Genomic DNA, 19,568 nt, shown 5'->3' on the forward strand with positions numbered 1-19,568 from the left:
AGAAAAGTATTTTTAATAATTCTTAATGGGGGTATGTTGTGCTGAACTTGATGAATGATAATGTTCTAAGATGTTCTAACCTTATAACAACTATTAAGAATATATTTTCCATTAATAATCTTCTTCTTTACATTTCATACGCCCCGTTGATCAATTATAATTAAGGTTTTAGTAGATGAACCTATATGAAGACCTCTCTTTAAAGAAAAACAAACAAAAAATGTAAGTAACATGAAACATCCTAAAGTTATTTATCATATTAATGAACTGTCTCTGGGAATAGCAAACGTACAGGTGTAACCAACCATAATCATGTGTAAAGACACAGCATCCTGAAGCGTTGTTCACACGGTCGGACATTACTTCAGCCTCCGGGCGTAAAGCATGAATTTTTCATTCAAAAAATATTTCCATATGCAAGAGAAACTTTTTCTGTTAGAAAAGTGGAAGTGATACTTTTCTTTAATGATTATCTTGATAGCTTTTGAAGCTTTTGAGAAAGTGACCCTGCAGGGAAAATGAAAGTTATCAACCGGAGATATGAAGTAATAGAATGCTTAATTTTTTATCGTTCATATAGTTTTTATTATTATAAACTTTTCTTTTCCCAGAATAGGAAGTCGTAATAATTTATGAAGTAGAAGATACGGTTGAAGATTATCTGATAATATATATATATATATATATATATATATATATATATATATATATATATATATATATATATATATATATATATATATATAAATAAAGTTCTAATTTATAAGCTTTTGATGAGCATGTTCTTCCGAAGATAGAAGGCAATTCATGATATTAAGAAATCAGATTTACTTAGCTTCGTACAAATCAAGATATGTATCCGAAAGTTCGTTGGTTGGCAGTTCATTATGATAACTAAGTAAACACATTTTTTTACGATTCATAGTTTAAAAAAATAAAGAGTTAATGTCAGTTTATTAACTAGTTTAAGTTATCAAAACTCCTTTACATACTAACGACGTTCAAAAAGTTTTGCACAATGCGCCGTAACTTTAGTATACCCTGGCCGGTGAATGATGATTTCTGACAGCTCAGCTCGCGAAGACAACTGAGGAGTGCGGTGTTGCCATGTGCTTCTCGCGGAAGGAGAGAATCGTCTGCTTCCTCGTTGAGGGTGAGAGGGGGTGAGTGAAAGTTTGGCAATATGCAGTGGTTACCATGGAGACGCGACAGGTTCTGAGCCTAAGATTGGTTGACCTGCTGTCTTCTCTCTCGGTGAAGCCTTGTGCAAAGCTGTCAGAAATCATCGTTCACCGGCCAGGGTATAGTTGCACTAGGACCATGGAAGTTTGTATACATTCAGGACACTGACTATTACACCACTGTTTCACACTCAGAATGAGTTCATGGTCACTTGCAAACTGTATACTATGAAAATACGCCTTCAGACGACCAAGCATAAAGAAATCGAACGGGGCCCTAGTCTACTACAAGGAGGTTGAGCAACTACTTCCCAGTCCGTACTTCTGATTTTCTGCTGTGTGTCATTGGCAGAGTAGTTTTGTTTCTGTTCAGTTTTGAGTAGGTGTGACACCCAAAGAGCACAAAATTTTTGTTGTGTCCCCGCGTAACGTAATGGCTAACGCTCTCGCCTTCGGTGCAAGCGGTCCTGGGTTCAATTCCCGGTGGGGGCACTCAGTGGAAAAAGTGTAAAACGCCTTTTTCAGGCCAGCCACAATGAATGACGCTTTCCTGGGTTTTCCTCATTCACACCAGGCAAATGCCGGGGTGGTACCTAACTTATAGATCCCAGGCCGCTTCCTTCCTTCCCCAATCCTTTCTTCCTTCCCTTTCCTCGAATAGTGTGCTCGCTGAGGGACTTCATCCCTCAAACGTGACGGGATAAATGGGCTTAGATGCCGAAAGCCCAGAAATCTAAATCCTAAATCCTAAAAATTTCTGTAACCTAAAGACTGTATTAATGTTAGAATACTATCTACAGATATCCCAGTCTCTTCAATAAGCTGTCAATGTGGTCTTTGGTAATGTTGTTGTTGATGGTCTACCGTACTGTGTTGGTCCAGCAGACTGGAATCACCACAGTGGAACCTTTGGACCGTTCTTGTTCACCTCAACCATTATTAATGAGCAACATGGAAATTTTAAAACTTTTCTCTCCCTTAGGAGAGCTGTTTTATATTTCGATAAGGCCTCTTCTTCGTAACTGCATCTAAATATTCTATCCTTGATCTTCCTTTTCCTGGTTTTCCTTCTGCCTCTCCCTCTATCAACGCGTTGGTCCAATCAGAGTGCCGAAAAAGATATCCAAGCATGTTTTTTTCTTTTGCCTATTATCTTCATGATCCTTCATTAGCTACTTTAGTATGTCTTCATTCCTTTCCCTTTCGGTCCATTATTGGGTCCATTACTGAGGTCCAATGTCTCATCCGCCAAGTGAACTTTGTGGTGGACAAACACCGTGTGCGTGGGCTTTCTCGGGGTTCTCCTGTTTCCTCCCACTTTCTTCATTCCATCATTTCATTCATTACTCATCATCACCGTCTCCTTTAGCCTAACCGGCATAACCGTGGGACGTAAAACTCAAAGATTTCATTTCATTTTTTTCCAATGTCTCATCCCTATATGCACGAAGCAATTTGTGTCGATTGGAGATGGCTGACTAATTGCAGGTCTTGTACAGGAACTCATTGACCAACCGTTGGTGAGAGTGGCTGTCTACTTCCTTCTCTGTTGTGGGCGTATCTGTAAAATAGAAGAAGAAAAATTGATATACAACTTCAGCATAAAGGAGACTGTAGCATACGCACACAAAATTTCATGGTCCTAGTGCAACTATTTAAAAAGTTATGGCTAATTCTACAAAACTTTTTGAACGCCATTTATATTTACGATCTCTATCTTTTGTGTCCATTCGTCAGAACAAAAAAAAAAAAAAAAAAAAAAAAATCGAGAACCATTCCGTGTTTCTACCAGACCTGTTTTTTTTGGGGAGGCACTGCTCTCCCCGGAGCTCTGAGAGTGCCCCTCCGGAGCAGACAAAAATGATATGTCTATAATATAATAATAAATAGAATAGCATCCGTAGTGCCCCCCGGAATACTAAGCGTGCCCCCCCCCCCCCCGGAACATTGTTTCTGAAAGAAACACTGGAATCATTGATAGGTCACCATCAATTTTGGTCAAGATAATAATAGAGGGTAAAAAGTTGAATTCATTGATGGTGTGTTATTCAAGTCGGAAGTGATACAATTCAACCATTTCCGGTTTTAACTTGGATTACCTTAGACTAAAGCGGTAATAGATTATGAGAAGCTGTTTCTTGCAGTCAATTAAACATTCAAAGATTATATTCAATGTCTCTGCTGAAACCGGAAGTGGCAGAAATCTACTATCGTTTCCAGGATTCAATATTAATTGAGGAAATGTCATGCTAAAAACCAAACTCCTTGACGTGGTGTACACACAACACTCCTACTTGTTATTTATTAGAGATTAGATGTTTATTCACTAAATGCATGCAAAATAGTCAGTAAATGTGGCACTAAAATCTAAGTCGAAATAATAGAATAGTATCAATGGCATTCAAAAAATGAAATTACAGTAAATAATGGTGTAATAATCTAGAAACATGCTTGGTGGTTACTTTGGAAAGAGAATAAAGTCTTTTGAGGGAAAGAAACACGAAATTCCTTTCCATGTACATAAAAACTTTATGACATCAGCAGTGCAAATTTTTAAAAACACTTTATACACAGCAGCCCTAATAAAGAAATTATTGGCCACTTTTAAAATAATAGATACATTATTTAAAATATTTTATTTTAATACTTTTAATACATTTTGGCAGTCCGTCACAATGAATCATTAATGATTCATTGTGACGGAACATTGACGGAACGGACTGATGTTTGCGTAGGACATCAGTCTTTTGTATGTGTATAGGTGTGTGTGTGTGTATGTCAATTGAAATAAAATCTTTTAGGCTAAAGGAGACGGTGATGATGAGAAATGAAGTAAATGGTGGAATGAAGGAAGTGGGAGGAAACGAGAGGACCCCGAGGAAACCCACGCTCACGTTGTTTATCCACCACAGAGCTCACTTGGCGTGAGCTGGGATCGAACCAAGGAACCCATGCACCAGAGATGAACACTTTTACCACTGAGCCGTCGCGGCCCCTGCGTGTCAGTTGAATCAGTGAGTGGAAAAACTAGAATATTTCAAAAATAAAGGAAAAATTGAAATAGTCAGAGACTGTTGTTCTGTATAAGCAAATATCCATATTACGTTTTTGGTATTTTTTGAAATGAAAAACCAAACACAACGAATATATTTTATATATATAAGCAACCGTATTCCTGATAACCAGTTTTTTCCTGTTCCAAATATAAACTATTGTGGAATATTCATTTTCCACTAACCTTTCCACTTTTATTCACGGACGTGATCAGGGTATACTGAAAGCACGCAAGATCTTGTAGTTCAAATTCACTTTGGTATTTCTTTTAATCTTTGAGCATTTGTTTAATATTGTTTCCAATGTCTACAAGCTCTTGTATTCCAAAACAACTTGAAGGGCACGGTAGCTCAGTGGTAGAGCGTTTACTTCCGGTATGTGGGGTACCTGGTTCAATCCCCGGCCAAGTTAGTGGTGGACAAACACCGTGCTTGTGGGCTTTCTCGGGGTACTCCCGGGGTACACTTTCCTCCCAATTTCATTCCACCAATTCTTCCATCTAATTCATCCATCTCCCTTAGCGTAAAGGGCATTAACGTGGAATGTTAACTGAAAGGTTTCATTTCATTTAAAAAAAAAAATAACTTGGACACATTTCTCACGGTGACACTTTCTTTACTTAATGGAGTAGACTTTATGCAACCATGAATTAAATTTTTACACTTCTTGCAACAGACAAACACTTTTCTTGAAACTAGTTATGTATGTAGTTATCTCAGCAAAGACTTGATTTTGAAGAAAATGTAGAGAAAATGAAATATTTCAGCGTAACGTCTCATGATTATTCTCTTTAGGTTAAGGGAGACGATAATTAAGTCAAGTGAATAATAATTAAAGAATTGGTGGAATGATAAAGTGGGAGGAGACGGGAGTACCCGAGAGAACCCATGAGTATGATGTTGTCCACCACAAACATACTTCCTTGCCGGGAATCGAACCAGTGACCCCAAGAATCAGGGGTAAGTGCTTTACCACCGTGCCCCCCTAAAATTGCAGAGAATAAACAATATTTGGCATTTCAGCAAGACAGGGGCGGATCCAGGACGGACTTCTGGGGGTGGTTTAATACTGCTACTTAGAGCTACTTTTAAGAGCTCCAAACTCTGGAGATATATATATATATATATATATATATATATATATATATATATATATATATATATATATATATATATATATATATAAGAAAGTTTCTTCTTTTGGGGGGGGGCAATTGCCATGATCGCCCCCTGGATCCGCCACTGCAAGCAATAATATAAACAATAGAGACTGAAATAAACAAAATAAATCTTGCTGGAATTGGAGCAAACCAGGCCCGCAGCCAGCCACAGAGGTTTGGGAAGGGGGCATGGATATGTTAGGTGGAAAAAAATCTTTAAGTGTTACGTCCCACGGTTATGTCGGTTAGGCTAAAGGAGACGGTGATGATGAGAGATGAGTGAAATGGTGGAATGAAGAAAGTGGGAGGAAACGGGAGAACCCCGAGAAAACCCACGAGCACAGTGTTTGTCCACCACAAAGTCCACACGGGGATATGTTAGGGGATCCAAGTCATTAAACATTCTCTTGCACATATCTAAATTTTGTTTTTTGTGTTGAGGTCTGGAGGGGCCACGAAAAGTTTAGGGGGGCCAGGACCCCCTATCCCCCCTCTAGTTGCGGGCCTGGAGTAAACATCTCACTAATTAACTTTCGTACGTATATTTTTCTTATTATTATACCTATAACATTAAGAATACGTGTTTTGCCTAACATCCAGTCTTTAGTTCTTATTCTAATATAATTTTTTATAGTCCTCGGTAATTATGAACAAGTACTAAATGAATTCAATTCAGAATGACCATCTTAAAATATGGTTTTAATAGCTAATCTCCTACGTAAAGAGTCAGATCTTGAATGTGCTAAACTAGTGTTTGTAAAGAAGAAGCGGATGTGTACGTGTGAGGTGTCCCTATTTTAACCTGTTCGTCTGTTTGAATGGACCCAAGGAGGCCAGACATGAATTAGACAACAGCAAACAACCTTTCGGAAGATGTCGGACACGCTGTCTGTAGAGAAGAGGGCCTTCAGGCTATCGAGAAATGAATTGGGAAAGTTCATTCTACGTTGAATAGGGGAAGACGTCTTCAAATAAAAGAAGCTTAAAATCTCCGTGAGAGGAAAGGAAGTTAACCATAAATATTCTGGGAAGATAGATAGAGGATGTGTAAGTGAGAAGAATTGATAAAAAAAGTAAAGAACGCAATGTCTAGGGTTGCCATATTTTGTAAACGAGAAACCGGGACACCAATCTCAGGCTACATGTAAGGTGAGGGGTCCTACTCATCTGGTCAGAATCAATTAAGAGTCTTCATCCCGTCGAAATTAAAATACCGCTAATTTTACAGTAATTATGTGATATCTTCAAATAGATAAAAGATAATTGAAATATGGAACAAGAGCGCCCTAGACAATATTATTTTGCGTGAGGTACCGTTATCACAAGTCACCTAGTGGCTTTCCGTTTTCAGCTGTTTAGAAACGCGAAAATAAATGCCGATTTTCAAAATGGCTCAAAATTGAAAGCAGATAAGTGAGTGGTGATAACGGTTTCTCATGTAAAATAATATTATCTAGGGCGCTCTTGTTCCACATTTCGATTATCTTTTATCTATTTGAAGATATCACATAATTACTGTAAAATTAGCGGTATTTTAATTTCGCCGGGATGAAGACCCTTAAGTGTCCGTCTTTTCCAGATTATTACTCACAATTTTCCAGTTTATTCTATACACCGTTAACATAAATGAAGACACACAAGAAATGTATAAAGAATGTGAACAGGTAATATAGGCATCCCTTATTCCGAATTGTTGTGTTTAACGGATCCTAAATATTCCGCCAATTACAACACACCCTATCTTTTATGATTGAAGAGATATTGTTTTCTTTGTTGCGTCATCACCTGAGTCAGAAACACTACAATAACGCTATAAATTTAGCATTTAGAACAAAAACATTTGAAGTATAAAATAACTAGTAGTTAAAGCCCGTCACCGAGAAAAAGACGTTTATTTCTATTGAAAGTGATATTCGAGAAATTATTGTCATAAAATATGCTCCTCTTGAATACTTATTAAAGATCTCTTTTTCTTCCCTCTGAAAACGAAACAACCCCATAGGACAAAGAATGGTTGTGATTTTCAAACTCCTTGTTGTTTGTTTGAAATCATTTGGCTACATAAACCCTCCGTTTTTAGTGAGACATACTAGTTCTTGTAGGTTGATTTTTTTTTCAGTCTGAAGAACGAAAATCGGGACAAACAGGCGTCCCGAAAGCCTTTTTCGGGACAGTTGATAATTTCACTGAAAACCGGGACTATCCCGGAAAACCAGGACGTCTGGCAACCCTAGCAATGCCTGTATTTCAGAGAAAAAACTAAGTTAACATCAGCTGGGTTTGCCTTGCTGGCCAAGATTACGGCTCACAAATATGACCTCAAAGTAGAGAACCAAGGTAGAACTGACGGGATGAAGGTACTAGGAGAAAATGATGGAAACCAAGAGAACTCAATGGACACAAACATTTACGGGATTCAACATATATCTATTTATTTATTCAAAATTAGATTTCCTTTTCATCACCGAGCACACGTACTTATGTGAGACGAGAGACGTGGACCTCTACAATTTAAGGCAGAAAAAAAGGAAGTCTCTCAGTTTAACGTCCTACAGTTATGTCCTTTAAGCTAAGGGAGACGGGTGATTAAGGCAAGTGAGTGATAATGGGAAATTGTGGGAGGAAACGGGAGTAACACAGAAAACCCAGGAGCACGATGTTGCTCACCATAAACTTACTTCGACGAGGATCGAACCAAGAACTCCACGTACCAGAGGTAAGCGCTTAACCACTGAGCCACCGTGTACCCCTAGTTTAAGATGGAATCCGAACCACCGTAATGTATTCAAATTTCAATGTCCTACAATGAGCCGAAACCGGGACCCCATATACCAAAGGCGCGTTTACTTGCCACTAGACCAGCTGGGAGGGCTGGAATCGAACAAAGGGCTCCAGAGCTGCATTCTCTGACACTGGTTCCCTATCTCTTCCATTCTGTAGAAGCTATTTACACGAACGTTCACTTATAGTTTAATGTAGCAAGGATTTTGACAGGTTTGGTTGATTCAGAAATAAATTTTGGCAGATATTGAGTGCGTGGTCCCTCATATAGGAAAGAATATCTGGATCATTTTATTTGTTTACAAATTTATAATTCTTGTTAATGTAGTATTGGACTCCTGATATCAAAAAAACTAGTTTGTTTCGCATCTCTTACACTAAAGCTTGAATATTAATCTTGAATAACTTGAACAGATCTGAAAGCAAAGTATGCTTCGAATTATAGGAAAGCGAATACATCTGGAGCCTGGGGTTTTAGATTCGATTCAAACCAGTGTTGAACTTATATTGGTGAGTACTATGCACAGATTCGAGCTCCTTCGTGCCTAAGCGGTTAGCATACGCGCCTTTGGTGTGGGAGACCCGGGTTCGATTCACGGTGGGTGCTCATGTGGTTCGGATTCCACGTTAATCGGTAAGTCCCGTCTCACATAGGATAGAGTCATGAATTTTATGAGTTACAATATAAAATTTCAACTAATGGTCTAAATGATGTCATATCTTTAAACATTTAAGTAATGATTGGACTAAACTGCCAAAGTTCTCAATAAAATTACATCTACAACAAATTATTCTGAGTGTTATCAAGCAACCCTGTCGTCTTTTTCCTCTTAAGTTAGAATAGATTTCATAAGTGCTTTCCGTATGATTGAACTAAACTGAGCAATTCTCTATTTCTACGTAACTTTATATCCATATAGTATGACGTAAAGAATTATGCTCTAATAAATTTTTACTTGCAATTTCTACGATGTTTATAACAATAAAAACTTTGTTAAAAGAGTAACTCGCATTTCCCACCATAAATCTTAAAAGTTTCATTTGTCCCTTGATCTTTTCTAATTTGTTATTGCACTTAAAGCACTCTGCTGAATAAAAAAATACAAGGAAATCTTGCAGCCATGATTTTAAAGTGTAGCCATAAGCAAATTTTCTCTTTTTTACGTGTAGATTATATTGAACAGAAAATGACCAATAAGTTTATTGTGTATTTGTCTTAGAATAATGTAACTTGTAATACCAATGGGAGGAAGTAAGTAAATAAATGTTTATTCTCTTCTTGTGAATATGGCAAATCATGTTTTCTGTCTGTGTCCCACATTCTTTATGACTCAGAGCCTTTTAGGGAAAACATGGCCATACAGAGGACACCATTCATAACGGAACACTCCTTCATTTGTTTTTGAGATTTGAGGAGTCCTTTGTATGGCGATGACACACCTGGCATTGTTTTCAGAATCTTATTTTTTGGGGTCATCCTACAGTTCGCCCAGATTTCTTCCTTTGGAAGGGTTCTTGCGCAACATTTATGTATTTTATACATATTTTAGTTTATTATTAGATAAAATTTGCAGATGCTTATCAGTTCCACATTTTTTTACTTATTCAAAAGATTCCGAGGAATAAAGAATATCTAAAGTTTCTCTGTAATTGTTTAGTATTTACAACATTCTGTTTAGTGAAATAGGTTGTGTCCCCCATCGCTGAAGAACAGGATTTCAAATAAATTATTACACCATAGCGTTAGGTGTCCAGTTAAGCAAGAATGTGGATCATTTCATGAGTGGCGTAGGGAAGGGGGGTAGAGGGGCCGCCCCCCCAAAGAGGTCCGACAATGTACTTTGGTACTTTGATGTCTGTAATTCTTTTTATATATTTTTATGTTTATATATTATTTGTTTGTAATTACTCTATATGTACCTATAACAGCACTTGTCACCCCCCCCCCAAACACACATTCTTGGCTACGCTACTGATGAGTATTGACTAGTTTACTCAGTAGCATTTTGTACTTTATAAAAACCTACATAGAGAAATACTAATATTACAAGTAGAATATACGTCACTTAGAAATATCTGTCATTGTTCGGAGAAATGAAACAATAGATACAAACTACTAGTTTATAGGGTGTACTATTTCCGCTTACTGCACCAGACAGATCAGGTCAAGAATTGCCATAGCCAAAGAAGTATTCAGAAAGAAAAGATCACTCTCAACTAACAAACTTAATATTGAACTAAGGAAAAAAAAATATTTAAGTTTTACGTCCCACGATTATGCTGGTTAGGCTAAAGGAGACGGTGATGATGATAAATGAATGAAATGGTAGAATGAAGAAAGTGGGAGGAAACGGGAGAACTCCGAGAAAATCCACGAGCACGGTGTTTGTGCACCACAAAGTCCACACGGCGCGAGCTGGGATCGAAACAGGGACCCTAAGCACCGGAGGTGAACGCTCTACCACGGACTCACCGCGCCCCGAGAACTAAGGAAGAAATTGGTCAAGTGCTATATATGGAGTATTGGACTATATGGTTCAGAGAGACTTGGACATGGAAGAGGTATTTAGGGAGCTTCGAAATATGGTGTTGGAGGAAGCTGGAGAAGATAACATGGACAGAGAAAGTAACAAATGATGTTTTGAAGCGGAAAGGAAAGAAGAGAACACTTCTAGCCACTATCCTTAGTAGGAGGGCCAATTGGATTGGACACTATGTTGCGAAGAAATTGTCTTCATACCACCATAGAAGGAAAGATGGAAGGAAAGCGAGGAATAGGTAGAAGAAGAACACAAGTGATCGAAGATTTAAAAAATAGAAGAAAATATTGGGAATTAAAAGAGGAAACTGAAGTTCGAGAAACATGGGAAAAGCATTTCCAGGCCCAAATCTATTTTTTTTAAAAGGAAAAAAGAAAGAAACTCATTAGTCCCAGAACCTGCCAAAATGCAGAATATTTATTATTATTATTATTATTATTATTATTATTATTATTATTATTATTATTATTATTATTATTATTATTATTATTATTATTATTATTATTATTACGTAAGTATTCTGCATGTATTGAAATCAGAAAAAATGTATAAAGCTTTTCAAATATTTTCTTATTTTTTTATTTTTTATTCCGTCCGAACGAAGAACGGACATTCTGCTAGTGTTTACTACGACGTTGAATAGTAAATTTGAAATTAATATGTCAATATGTGACTTACTGTGGGTAACTAGAGATAAAAGGAAAGATAAAATTGTAATTAAGATATTTAATTTGTTTCGCAAGTGTGGATGAAAAGATCATACTGATGATAAGAATGTAATTTTGCTTACAGATAAACGTAAATTTAAGACATTTTAAGAAATTTGTAACTTGTTAACGAGTATAGCATATAACAGCTACTAAATTATTTTATTGTTTTGTTATTTGTTGTATTGTGGTTTAAAATATCTCATCTAATATATTTATTTTAAATATATTTACAGGAAACTACTACGCTTTTTTCGTGCCCAAACGGTAAGTCTACTCTTTTTACGTTAATCATTAGTAGTTTTAGTATATTTCTATTGCCAAGATCATACTTTAGCTTACGTACGGTACAACTTTACCTCTAAGAAGTTACAAAAATAACATTACATTTTGCAAATATTACATTACATAATAACATTACAGTTCTTACATTCATTCGCTTTCTAGTTAAGTTGATTCATTATTGTAAGAAGACAGGACAAACACATGGTGCATAGAGATTAGTTAAAAATTTACTAAATAATGCAGTTTGAAGTACTAGGTCATATGTTAACCTAATCTAGCCAAAGCCTAAGGGAGAAAGTGTTCGTCGTTTTTTTACACTAGGTCTTTCTAAAAGTTTTAAATAGTAAATTCGAAACCAACGTGCCATAGAAATACCATGTTTCTGACAATTGAATTACTATACATTTTTTTTAAGTCAAAACATTCATTACTCAGCTTCTCTGCAGAGCATTGAGCTCTCTCTCCCTCTGTGTGTTCTATCAAGCTCCTCAGCCGAACTTAAGGTTGGTTTAAAGAGACAATTTTTGCCGATAGATGTCACCATAGTCTTCGTATCTCTCACGAAAATTCACGATTTCTCTTACAAATTTCAAAGTAGAGACTTCAAACTTTTAGAGAAGAAACTTCATAACCTATCGAAGACAATACTTTCGTGCCGATTTTCTATTTAGAATTTTCTTTATTGTTGAAACAGTTATATTGTTAAAGGTTTGAATATTCATTTCAACAATGAAGAAAATTATAAAAAACGTCTGATGAGGATCTTGGCTAGAAGATCGAAACGTCACGTGTAAATGTGTTTTTATATTAAATAAGTGCAGTCTTGTTCAGCAGTGTGTTTATTTTTCTGATTTTATTCGCAAGACGTTGACTATGATTGTGTGTCAGTAAGAAAATTATAAATAAAAAAATCGGCACGGAATGTTACCTTCGATAGGCTACGAAGGTCCTTCTATAAAAATTTGAAGTCTCTAGGTTGAAATTTGTAAGAGAAATCCTGAATTTTCGTGAAAGGTAAAAAATACATGAGAGAGAGACGAAGACTGTAGTGACATTTATCGGCAAAAATTGTCCCTTTAAACCAACTTTAAAGCTTCTTTTCTAAGCCACCATGTTTCTCAGGAAACAGAAAGTTCGTTTCTGAATCATTAAGCATTCCTCTCTGAGCTACTAAGTACTCTCTCTGAGCCATTGAGCTTTTCCTCCTATGAAACACTAAGCTCCTCTCAAACCTTTTTCCCTGAGCCACTAAGAACTCTCTGAACAACCAAGTATTTATCTGAGTCACTAACCTTCCTCTCTGAGCCTCTAAACACCTTCTCTCAAAAACTGGGAATGCTACTAAGCACCCTCTATGAACCAGCAAACTCCTTATTTTCGCAACTCAGCACTCTCTCTAAATCACCAAGCTTCTATCTGAACTCTAAGCATTCTTTATGAGCCAACAAGCTCTGCTATCATACTAGGCACCCTCTCTGAGCCACTGTGCACTCTCTCTGAACAACTAAGCTTTTTTTCTGATCTACTAAGCACGTTCTCTGAGAAACCATGTATCTATCTGAGCCATTGAGTGCTCCCTATGGGCCAACAAACTCATCTGAGCTACTGAGGACACTCTCTAAGTCACTAAGAACCCACCCTCTACTTCCAACCCTCTCCTCCTCTCTGAGACACCAAACTTTTTCTCAACCACCACATTTCCATTCTGAGTCACTAAACACCCAACTCAAAAAATAGTCTCTGCATTTTCACGATTTCTTAAGAGTATTTCCCTCCAAAATATTCTTCTTAAAGACCGTTCCATGCTGAGTCTTGTGGACGTGTCTTTACGTTTTTTTTTTTTTTCGTGCACCACATATTTCTCCTACATAAGAAAACGCCTTTGTAATATAATATGTTTTTTGCTACGTTCTTTTGCATAAAAATAATATTAGGCTGAAGTAAAGATCATTTTAACATGACGTAGTTGTAGATAAGTAAAAGAACACGCGTTTTCTTTATTTAAAGCTAACAAATAGATGCTAATTTCTCCCCCCTTTTCCTTCCTGCTTTCACTTCATTTTTTTTTAAAAAAATCATTTCTCTTTCTGGTGCAAATGAAGAAGAATTAAGAGAACATGTGCTTTATACAGAAGTTGCAAACAGCGAAGAAACGCATTGCGGAAGCAATTAGATAAAGTATTCGTGTGCATGATGCGTTGCTTGGGTGACTCCAGAAAAAACAAAAATAATCCTCTTTAAGGCGTAGGTCTTCATCAACAGAAAAATAAAATAAACTGCAATGTTTTCCTTGAACCTGTGTTGTTCTAAGAGACGGAAGCTGTTGCTTAAACCCTGCGCTCACATCACCATCGTCATCATCATCATCAGACATTGAGTGACTCTCCCCTCCTCTAGGTTAGAAGCACGAGCAATTTGTTGAGGATATTGATGACTGTCCTTGCTCCCACGGGTTTTCAGTTCCGTCAGTTTCTCTGTCCACCCTCGCCATGATGACATCATTAACTGTTCATTTCTCAGCCTAGGTAGTCAGTCATTATTATTAGATGACGTCATTTCTCCATTAATCCTTAAACTGTGATCATTTTTAATTCTTTAAGTGCATAATCATTGTTTCACAATCTTCTTTTGTTTTTTTCTTTTTTCTATTTCTGACATGCATAAAAGAATAGTCACGGTATCTTGTCTATATTTATTAAGCGATTCGATTGAAAAGAAACATGAAATGGAATCTTCAGTTGAATGTTCCACAATTATACCTTTTAGGTTAAAAAAGGATGATACACAAAAGTGATTATCATGAAATAGTGGTAGGATGAGAATGAGAGAGGAGACGGGAAAACTTCGAGAAAACAAACGGACATTATAATATCTACCATAAACTCGCGCGCACTGGAGTCGAGCTAGGGACTCTTGACATCAGAGATGAGCTCTGTCTCTTACTTACCACTTACCACTTGGCGCGGTGATAGAGCGTTCTCCCCTGGTGCGTGGAGTCCTTGGTTCGATCCCAGCTTGCGCCAAGTGAGCTTTGTGGTGGACCAACACCATGTGCGTGGATTTTATCGAGGTTCTTCCACTTTCTTCATTCCACAATTTCATTCATTTCTCATCATCACCGTCTTCTTTAGCTTAGCCGGCATAATCGTGGGACGTAGAACTTAAAGATTTTATTTCTTGTTTTCTTTCCCTTATAAAGAGAATCTAGTTTATATTTTTTCCCCTGACAATATATATGGAAGTATTTTACAATTACTTATCGTCTTTGCGAGTGCAGAGTAATATTTATTCAATACTACATAGACTACGTAGTTGTTTGTAGTGTTGACCCCCTCCCAACAAAAATTTCTGGGTACGCACCTGTTCCTTGTCCTCTTTATTTCTCTTCTTATTAAGATATTATAACCTTTTCTCTGGTCTAATAGTTTTTTTTAAAACTATGTTTCTTTCTCTAAATCACAGATGTACTAACCTGTTTCTTTCATTTTCATCATGATTTCTTGTGCAGTGCACAGCTAATGAAGAGTATCGTTATTTGTTAGTGGATTGTACCGGAGGCAATGGACAGTTCTTAAACAGTTAGGAAGAGATATTTTTATTACATGAACCGTTATTAATAACGCTAATTGTGACATCATTATGTATCTACAAATTAAAAAATAAAGTATAATCATACGTTACCACGTGTACAGATCATTTAAGCACTTTCTTAATAAGTAGAAATTTTTCATTATCTGAGAGGAAAAAGTGTTAGCCCAGCGAATATACTAAATTATAGTTAATTTATTAATAAATAAATAAAGTTCGATTGCTTGGACTTTAAAATTACTTTGCAGCAACATGATTAGGCTATATGAAATTTTCACCTACAGTTTGACGTGCACAGAGAAAATTCCGTTCTCCGGACAGCGGTATATTGTATAAATATACAGTATCCTCTTGCTTACTATAGAAATCAGTACGGATCATACGTTATCCGTATGCTACATAGGCACTTCCCTTAGATGTTACATCATGCCGTTGTAGGATATCTGACATCTAGCAGTTTCCAGTATATCACATGCATATACTTATGTTACTTTCGTCAGCTATATGTTACATACGTCCATTTGTATGTGAGATCCTGACAGCCTACATTGTTTCATACGCAAAGTACGTATAGATGGAACACTTATACAGAAAGTATTATAAAACATGCGTTTTCAGTTATACGTCTGCTGTACGTTAAGGCCAAAAACTACAGGAATTACGCATGTAACCTATCTTTTTAAGTACGCCAACTACATTTTTTTTTTCTCAGTGTGGGATTCTTAACGACTTACATTCTTACGGGGAACTGAATCCGATTCACTGTTACTAAATGAAAACTTTATTTCTTTACGAGGAGACACATATAACAGTGATTTCAGTAATAATGATTTCAGTATAATAGTTGCATCGTAGAATATTTATAGATAGAATAAATATAGCCTATATTAAATACGTAGTTTCAAAAGTGCATGACTGGATCAGAATCGAACCTGAGACCCTCCAGTCCTTTGTATGCTATTCAATTTGCATCATTAAAGGAATTAGTATGGTAAAAGATAGGGTGTTTCTCCATTTATCGAGTCCAAAAGCTTTTTATTTTTATTATTTTTTTAAGTATATATAGGCCATGACAGGGACGTACGCAGGGGGTGGATCCTGGGGATCTGGACCCTCCCCCCCGAAATTTTGACTTTTGTGTAACTTTAGCCTAATTTCAGGGGCAATTTTAGAAATTTTAATATAAAATACTCTCATATTAAGTTTGGACCCTTCCCGAAATAAATTCCTGCGTTCCCTACTGGGTCATGAAATGCATCAATCCATTGAAATTTCGAATTTGACTTTTTCATTATCACCATATTTTCGTCGAAAGTAAAATAGTATGTTGAAACATGGGGGAAAATGTTATTATATGCCTAGAGCATCTATCTTATAAATTGAATTGGTAATTACTGTTGTGAATACGTAAATGCAACATAATTAATAACTTTTTTTTTTTTTTTTAAGTGTTAAAGTGCATGTGCCATGTTTTAATAATAGTGGATCCTTGACCGTTTTCCATTGCGTTTCGTGTGGAGAGAGAGTATGAAATATCCCTCCGTCTATCAGTGAGTGAGTGAGTGAGTGATGTTCGTTAACCCAGTTGTGTGGCGATATCCAAGGACAATCGAAAGAGAAGAGCCACATCGTGAGAACAGAACAAACAGACGGACACTCTTCATGTGGAAAATACACAGTCACAAGTTCCCAGCCGTGGGAGTCTTTCCCGATGGACTTCAAACTCACAGAAGTTCCAATGGATATATCGAATGCCCAGTTTTAAAGTGACCGTGAAATTTTATCTGTATGAGTCTATCTAGATTTATATAAAAGAAGCAGATATATATTTCTATAGACTTGTTAAAGATATCGTAGAGTAGGCTTTACCCACGACATGCGCAGTACAGATACAAACAGAGACGAGACAGAACTTTCACAGCCCTTTTTCCAGATGAGACAACCCTAAATCTCGTCACCTGGCAACGCTATCAACAATACGGACAGTTTGGAGAAGAACGGACAATCTCCACAGGAATGTTCGTTTTGCAATCGTTGCTCACTCGAACTCGTACGAACTCAATCTCATGAACATCAATGAAGCTCGCGATTATTAAGCTCAATGAAGATTACGCTAACTGAAACTCGAATTCATTCAAGCTTAGCCTCGCTAGACTTGCACTAGCTGGATTTCGTGCTCGTAACCTTATTTGGTTCTCTAATGGCTCGGGTTGCTCTTCTCGATAAGACTCTTATATGATCGTATTCGCTCATACTTCAGATCTGGCTGGCTACTCACTTGTGGGATTGATGCTCATACGAGCTCGCACTCAGTTCTTGAGCTCTAGGCTGATTGCTCTCGAGAGCCAGAGCATTTCTGGATAAGTCTTCGTTCAATTGACCTTTGTTTCCTTCCCAACACCTGATATATTTTTTCTGCAATTAAGTTTCGAATGTCTGAAGACATGCTGCTTGCATTATCGATTTCCATAACAGAGGTCAGATGAATGTCTATTAACCTAGACCTCACTGTTCCTTTTCATAAGTGACAAAAGTTGTTCACACTATAAATTTTATACATTTTATTATTATTATTATTATTTTCTTGGAGTGAACCGAGGGCCGCAAGTTTGACATGCCTGGACTGGAGTATCCAAGAAGGCCAAACAGAATTTCATTGAAATTAAAGATCGTCGAATGTCATTTCTAGTGATTTAATTGCTTAAACTCAATCGACGCTTGAAGAAAATCTATGGACAATTAAATACAAACTTATTATTTGCTGAGCAAAACAATATATTTACATTTAAAAAATTAAATACTTGTGACAGTTTCGCCAACTAATTTTTTGGCTTCATCAGACACTATGAGATACAGGAGTAATACACAATCTTATATACAAAAAACCGCTGAGACATCTTGCTTCTGATTGGCTTCTGGCAGCAGCCAACCCCTTTCAAATATACTTATTTGAAAATTCCTATAAAGAGGTTTACTATTGTTTCGAATAACACAAAATGACGATCTTGACGACGCTAATTTAAACTAACAATTAATTAACTTACATAATTGAGTATATATAAAAATTAAATGAATAAACATATAAATACTCATACACACAGATATTCACATATCTACACACACACAAACATATATATATAACATGTACATCAATCAATAAAAATTATATAAAAACAACCATAATAAATATACATATTCAAATCTTATATTTTAAATTTTTGTAACAGCTTATTTCACCGTGGTCAATTGCTTGAGGCACCAAATCATAATTGCATTACGTATACGGGAGACAGAGGTGAGGTCCCCGATTACAATACATACATTTCCAGCTTTTTCAAAATGGAAGTAAGATGGTGTGTGGGTTCTCAAAAGTCCAAATACTTTATTATTTTTTATGTAAAGAAGAAACATTACAATCAAACTGACGCATTCCAGTGAAATGGACGAGTAATGAGCAGATGGGTTGCCGGGACATTGTAATCTGAAGACGAAGGAAAGGAGAAGGCATGTTTATGTGGAGAAGGACAATGACAGAAAAAGAACGGAACATGCATTCTACGAAACACAATAGACAATATATTATTATTATTTAACTTGTGACATGTTCGTCTCCTCCCAAATCAAATATTTCTGAATACGTCTATTTCTCAATAGACCAGTTAGGCATTAATAGGCTCAAAATATTTTTTTTAATATTCTAGAGTTATGAATGAAGTCTTGTATAAGAGAAATACCAGTCATGATTATTATTATTTTTAATTCAGAAGTGAAAGGCTTATTTAGTTAGGTATTCAGTCATACAAGAGGTCATCAATTTACCAGCAGCTTCATTTAACGTCTTTCGTGTAGAAAGACGTTATAGGAAGAAATCACATTTAGGCCTGAAATGTAGGCAGATAAAAAAAAATATTAATACAATATACTTTTATTGCCTGTAGCGATGTCTTCTTTTTGAACTCTGACCTTTTTCTTTTCAGACGGACCATAAGAAGGGTTTAAAGTGGCAGTAAATATTCTTATTTAAATATAATTCATTTGCTGGATATGGACATCACAATCTAAACTAGAGAGTGTGGCTATCCTACATGATTACTACAGAAAGAGTTGCTAACTCATCACGGTTTAAGATTGAGTAGTTTGTACAATCAGGTAGTTGTTTCTTTATTTTAAAACGAAATGTTTGAGTTTAGTTTGAATAGCAACAAAAATATAAAACAATTTGAACCATTTAAAAATTAAATTCTTATTTTATTTAATCATTTAACAATCTTCT

The 19,568-nt window shown here is 36.3% G+C and overlaps 1 protein-coding gene across 4 annotated transcripts in view; it reads left to right on the forward strand.

Moving 5' to 3' along the window:
* Positions 1–19,568, forward strand: part of uif (sushi, von Willebrand factor type A, EGF and pentraxin domain-containing protein uif) — a 330,814-nt gene that overhangs the window by 103,706 nt on the left and 207,540 nt on the right. For all 4 annotated transcript variants that reach the window (XM_081729537.1, XM_081729535.1, XM_081729534.1 and 1 more), the window contains exon 3: positions 11,659–11,689. In XM_081729537.1, coding sequence (XP_081585663.1) covers positions 11,659–11,689 — 31 coding nt within the window. The remainder of the gene's footprint in view (positions 1–11,658; positions 11,690–19,568) is intronic.

The sequence above is a fragment of the Thermobia domestica genome, chromosome 10 (assembly GCF_964235325.1).
Source record: "Thermobia domestica chromosome 10, izTheDome1.hap1.1, whole genome shotgun sequence".
Taxonomy (NCBI): Eukaryota; Metazoa; Arthropoda; class Insecta; order Zygentoma; family Lepismatidae; genus Thermobia; species Thermobia domestica.